The sequence below is a fragment of the Castor canadensis genome, chromosome 2, assembly GCF_047511655.1.
Source record: "Castor canadensis chromosome 2, mCasCan1.hap1v2, whole genome shotgun sequence".
NCBI lineage: Eukaryota > Metazoa > Chordata > Mammalia > Rodentia > Castoridae > Castor > Castor canadensis.
In genome coordinates this window covers 30231892-30238733 of record NC_133387.1, presented here as the reverse complement: position 1 = coordinate 30238733, position 6842 = coordinate 30231892, and the positions used below count along the sequence as shown (strand labels likewise).

Below are 6842 nucleotides of genomic sequence, written 5' to 3'. Positions count from 1 at the left end.
TATAAATTACTTGGGTTTTTTTACTCAATTTGTCTATCTTGGTGGTGATAGTTAGCCAGTTTATTAATTGTATGGAATAAAATACTGCATCAACAGTGTAATTATTGATCAGTATATAATCATGGCAGTTGCATTTGGACGTAGGCTCCTCCTAGCAATATTACATACAGAAGTAAAGGGGCAGGAGTCTTAGCATTAGTTCCAAAGTATAATCTACATTATATTCATAACAGGTAGGTTAACACCTTTCCTCAGTGGTTTCCTTAAAAAGAAAAAAATAATTAAAAAGCTATGAATAAATGACCAAGAGATGTGAGTGGAGTGTCAGTAAAATGAATGTGCAAAGTAAAAACTCCCAACTTTCCACAAAGGGTTTTCTGTTGTACCATAAATAGGCCTTGTCCCTCCACTTGTCCTTCAGGAGCTCAGTTCTAAGGCTGAGTCATTTCAGGAATCTCTCTGTTGATTAGATAAATATGATGTGACAGGACAATTCTGAGGTATAATTCTCTTAAAAAGTTCTCTTAGAGGCTTAATATATTCTTAAGCGATCACATTTGTACAACAGCTTTTTAACAGAACATACTGTTTTTGAAATGTTTGTTAAATTTGGCTAACGCTCTTAAAGGCATTCTGTAGCATCCTACACTCTGGATTCCATAACTCAATTTAATCTCCAGACACCCACTTGTGCGAGGGTCAGTGGAACAAGAAATTCTATTATCAAAAATGGAGTTTCCTGTTTAAAATAAGCACCATCTTCCATACTGTTTTTAAAAGGGTATTTATGTCTCACACTGTGTGGCATTTAATGAAACTACCAGTAAACTTCAGTTATCATTCTAATCTGGAAAACTTTAACATTGTTTGCATGTGAAAGGGTTTCAAAGAGTTTGACTTTATAATGTGAGTGCTCTGTGTACCAGGCAGGAGAGGCTTCCAAGGGTGCTGCAGAGCAGCTGTCACGTTTCCCAACAGAACAGGGTGTGACATTCTTGTGCTCCCCGTGTTTATTTAGTGGTACATTCTAACTCTCAGAGCATGTAGTCTGTTGAAAACCTCAACCATTATCATTCACTGTTGTGTACTCTGTTATATTCTAGTTTAAACTTTTTAACTTATTTCAATCTTTCAATAAACAAAGAAAAGCACACTATTTTATACTATTTGGATCAAATTAATTTTATTATGCTCCATGATGAATTGCCACCAGTGCAACATCCTATTCACTATACAGTTCAAAAAAATTTCACATACTAAACAAAATTTCAGTTGATAAATGGAAATGAATGATTGAAAATCTTTATGAATCTCATACATACAATATGTGGCTAGCTGAAATTGTCTATCACATAGCATTTAGATATAAAAGGCCTCATGCTAGTTTGTTAAATGCAAAGGCTACCAGATAATCATTTAGCTGGGATATACATGGGAGGCTTTCAGACACTCACAGGTGTAGTGTCTGCCCACAGTGCAAGACGGTGGAGGACTGAAACATGCAACCTCACATCTTACTTAGTAAAGAGGATTTAGTCTTCATGCCTGGACTGAACCTCACAGCTATTGTATTCTAACCAATAGTAATTTAGACTTTGTGCAGTAACAACAGTCTTTTTATTTAAGAAAAAAAAAATTCAATTACCTTTGGCAAATTATGCACCCATCTTACATACTGTGTTTCCAACTGAAAGAAGAAATATCCTGTCCTCAGAGAAGTTCCTGGTAAATACCAAAGTCAGCTGGAAAATCCTAAACTTCTTGGCCAAAAGTTAAGTAAATTGGTATTACTTTATAAAGACATTTTAAGGAAATTTTAAATGTTTTTTAAAATGTCAAAAAGAGTCCAATATAACTTACTTAATTATTGCTTCCTACTTGCTATTTGCACAAATTTCTAATTTTATTGGTTAGTAGCTGTCCAGCCTCATCCATACCAGACTCACTGAGCAAAAGCCACAATAAAAATGACAGTAAGCAGAAAACAATTTCTAGCAGCAAAGAGCACTGTTTTTACAGGAAACAAAAAACCAGAATCTTTCCCATGTGCTTAAATTACTCTTGCAAGGAAGGTAACATTCTTTGAATAACTTAAGTATTTTACTGCACCATTTGCTGCTTTCAGCAACTAAACCTTTTAAATTATTTTTTATGATACCTAGATGCATGATCCCTAGAGATTATGTGATAAACTGGTTAAAATTCAAGCCACATCTTGCAGGACCAGCCTGTCAAGATCATGCCAACACTAGATTTTGGTTGGTACAATTCTAGATAGCATAATTTTTAGTTGGATATCATGACTGTAATAATGAAATACATTTGGAACTACATTCTGCATACGACTCAATGTGAGAAAAATACTTCTGTATTTAATCAGACAATTTTCTACCTAAAATCTAAAATAGGTAGGTATGATTAATTAGCACTAAATATGAAAGAACCACCTTTTGGCAGGTTAGTGTATTGCAGAAGGCAAGGAAACCCTAATTTTAACACACCATGTAGTATGCATAACAAATGTGCAGGTTGTAAGATTAAAAAAAAAAAATCTATCAAATCAGTTATGTATTCCATAACATGGGGACCACTGATCTTTCAAGAACCCTTAACCTGGTATTTGACAAGAAAATAAAAATTCACAAATTACCAAAATGAAAATATAGAGCATGTTAGGTTTAGCATTACAGTGCATAGCATTGCCAATGAATTTGCTTTTTATGGTTGGACTCTCTGAATACTTTAATTCACACAAATGGCAAAATAAAAGCACTTAATTCCACATCATTAAATAATATTCTGGTAGTATTTTTAATCAAATATTGGAGTAACCATAATGGTTCATAAAGCAATAAACTATCCTCCAACCCTTTAAAATTCCAACTTAAATAACTTTTCAGAATAATACCAAAAATAGTTTTGAAGCTTTTGCCAAAAAGAGCCTGCCACATTTGCTACAGCATAAAAATAACTTCATTCGGTTACAGGTATGTGAGGGCGCTTTTATGATTCCAGCCTGCAAACACCACTGCTATGCCAATGACAAGCATATCACTATAAATAAGTGTGTTACTGTTTTTCTCCATTAGGATCTCTGTAGTGATTTTATGCAGAGCATATTGCTAAAATTTTGAAAAATTGCATCAGTGTGTCTAGAGAACTGTGCAATGTATCAGCTTCAACATTCATCTGTAGCATTATATTCAAAACAAAGGGGCTAAAGAAACTAAGGTTTACATTACTTGAAAAAGAATGTAGTGCTATACTAGGTTTTAATAAGAAAATTTAGGTACAGAAAAAGTAGGGTATGAAAATAGTGTTTTCCTTCTGGCATTATAACTAAATTACAATAAGGTTTTTGTCAGTCTCACATATAATATTTTAACTCCCTTGTTGATGGAATGAAAAATATTCACAAATCAAGTGAGCATTCTGGTGTAAACTTGCACACAGTAACAGGGAGTAGCTTTGTAGAAGATTATGACAAACCTTTACAGATTAAATGAGGTATTGCACAGATTAATTAAAAAAAAGCAAAAAGGCAACAAAAATATACAGCAAATTGGTAGAACATTTACATGATAATTTTACAGAATCCATAGACAGAAAGTAGTGTTTAGTATTTCACCTTAAAAATATATATATATAATATATAGATCAGTCTTCCCATTCATCATCATCCTCAAAATCTTCATCATCATCCTCTTCATCATCTTCATCTAGAAGAAAATCACAACAAACAATTAAAAAACATTATCAGTTAGACAACACTACTTACTAATTCTTGGGTGACTTCTCCAATTATTTGACTCCTGAAACAAATCATTTAATTCTTAGAGAAATCTAATTACTAAAATAGCTTAAAATAAATCTAATCAAACACACCTAAAGAGAGATGGTGAGTGAAGATTAGAATGGGAGTTCCAAGATTTGGATTCTAGCTCCTTAGTATTTATGCAACAAATTTCAACTCACATGTTTCTTAACATGTAAAATTAAATTCGAGTTGACCTTTCTGAATTTCAGACTTGCATATTATAAATTTGCTACCTTCCTGTACTCTTCACATAAATTCTCAAACTGAAAACTTCTGAAGTTTTTTTCTCCTTTCCCAACCTTCCTTTCTACCTCCAATTACTGGTACCATCATTCTCTCAGGTAATTAGGCCAAAAATGTAGATATTATTGATTCCTCTTTTTATTTTTTCACTATCCAATCACGTCTGTTCCTTTCCACCACTTCCACTGCAATACTATTTTTTATACCACCATAGTATCTTGCTTTGATTATTGCAACTCTACAGTCCATTTTCCTCAGAGCAGATGGAGTGATATTATTTCTTAAATTTAAATGTATGGGTCAACCACTGCTTTCTGAATGAAACCTGATGTGACCTCACCCTCAAAGACCCTACATAATTTGCCCACCTACTATTCTCACCCTTCACCAAGCCTTTATCATAATGCCCTCTCCTTTGATTCACGGTTTCTAGAAAGGTAGAATCCTTTCTGTCCCTCAGCCATGTCAAGCTTATAAGCTTATCCTTGTTTTAGAGCTTCTGAAGTAGCACTTTCTTCTGTCTGGCTGAGTCTTCATTTAGGTCCTGCTCAAAATCCACCTCTACAGAAGTCTTTACTGACCATCCCATGTAACCCTTCTCCACAATCAGTAACTAACTATACCATTTTACTTTTTGCATAACTCTTTTATTGTCTACAGATGCATGGTCTTCACACTGGAATACAAGCTCCATGAAAGCAGGGACTCTGTCTGCCTTATTTGTCACTGGACCCTCAACACCAAAACAGTGCTGCCCAGAAATTGTTCAGTAAGTACTTGCTGAATGAATAAATGTTTCAGTGTCATCAAATTCTGTAAGCACGTTATACTCTATCAACTTTCTGTAGTTCCAACATATCTCATAAAATCCATGAAGGCCAACCTTGTAAAGTGAACCAATACCAAAGTACTTGTACTTGATAATAACAGGCAGTAAGAACTGAGTATATGACATCATACATGTGGACTAGGTGGACAGAACACAGAACAATGTTTTTCTTCTATTTTTCCCTCTATAAAACAAAATTTTTAAAAGCATTCTATAGAAAAGTACCTGAGATTCAGGATTAGAACTTGGAAATTAACAAAGTCAGAAGAGAGAAGCAAAGGTATCTATCTTCTCTTGGCTCAAACTAAATTATTTCTGGGGTTTGAACTCAGGGTCTTGAGCTTGCTGGGTAGGCACTCTATGACTTGAACTATTTCTCTAATCCTTGCTTTAGTAATTTTCGGATAGGATCTTTGCTCTTATGTATGGGCTGACCTGGACCACAGTGCTCATATTTAATAGGTTTCCTGCATAGCTGGGATGACTGCTATGCACCATCACACCCAGCTTTTTATTGGCAGAGATGGTATCTTACAAGTTGTCTGTCCAGGCTGGCTTTGAACCATGAACCTCCCCATCTCTTCAGCAGCTACACAGCAGGTGTGAGCCACTGCACCCAACTAATTATAATTTTTAAGAATTTAATTAAGTCTGATGGTCAGCTCTAAATGTTACAGAATTTATTTGGAAAGGAGTTGAACTGGCTTTATGTTACCTTCTGATTTACTTTTTTAGCAAGGAAAATAATTTACCACTCAAAACTTTTGTTGATGTGCTTCAAAATTTTACCTTACTGGCATTTACAGACTGATAAAAGATAGAAATTTACTAGCTAGCCACTCCTCTATAGTGGAAAGGAGGGAGCAGCTAAGAATCCTATCATCAGGTACTACCACAGAAATAATGGTTAGGTAAGTATGCTACACATTCATTATACCTGCCATGCTATATATGAGAACACATAATAGCCATATTATATGTCCTTATTTACAGCAAGACTATTATATAATTGTCTTTAAAAAAAAAAAAACACGTAATAGGAAACTATTTAGCAGAACAGAGTAAATGCTTTATTGTAGTCACGTATTTCATATAAACCTTCCATTTCCCTCATTTGGCCAGAATTTGGACCATTTATTTATCTCTTTGACACTGGCAGTTATCGAAATTCTTACATCATAAGTCCTTCACTCCTCTTTTTTTTTTTTTCCAGTGATGCCCACCTTCAAAATACAACTAACCATTTTCCCTGGCACATATGGTTCAAGCCTTTATTATCTCTTGCTTGGATCACTGACACTCCTCTACTAAACACCTCTGATGGCTTTCCGTCACATTCAGAATAAAAGCCAATCATTTTCGAGGCCTTAGTAATGGCCTCCTATTTCATTCCTTTCTCCAGCCATACTGACCTTTTTATTCCTCCGAGGTACTTTGCACTTGTTGTTCTTTCCAACATACTATTCCCAGTATTCTACATGTTTCCTACATGATTCCTTCTTGTTGTTTTTCAAATATAAATCAATGAGGCTTATCATTCCATTCCAAAATGAATCTCCCTCTCACAGCTTGTAACTACCTATTATCTCACTTTTTTACTGAAGTTTTGTCCTTATTACCTACCACCATTTAACATACTATTTTTTTCTAATTAATTTTATCACGTAATTAATTTTATCTCTCACTATAATGTAGAATGGTTATTACTCCATGAAGGCTGAGATCTTTAGTAAACCTCAATCACTTCAATCAGCCAGATTCATATTCTTGCTTGTTTAAAAGAACATTTAGCATTTACATAGTGGTGTGTATATTTAAAACAATCTCAGAATACAGACTGGTTTATTCAAATAAACCTCTTACAAAATGACAAAAAGTTTGAAGAATATTCTTTAGTAGGTTCCAGAACCAGTGGAAATTACCTAATTTCTCAGCTATAACCATTATAAATTA

The 6842-nt window shown here is 34.2% G+C and overlaps 1 protein-coding gene across 1 annotated transcript in view; it reads right to left on the bottom strand.

The window, feature by feature from the left end:
• Positions 1-6842, bottom strand: part of Wasl (WASP like actin nucleation promoting factor) — a 60119-nt gene continuing 53277 nt past the window's right edge. Inside the window, exon 11 of the mRNA XM_074064157.1 lies at positions 1-3719. Coding sequence (XP_073920258.1) covers positions 3658-3719 — 62 coding nt within the window. The 3' untranslated portion in view covers positions 1-3657. The remainder of the gene's footprint in view (positions 3720-6842) is intronic.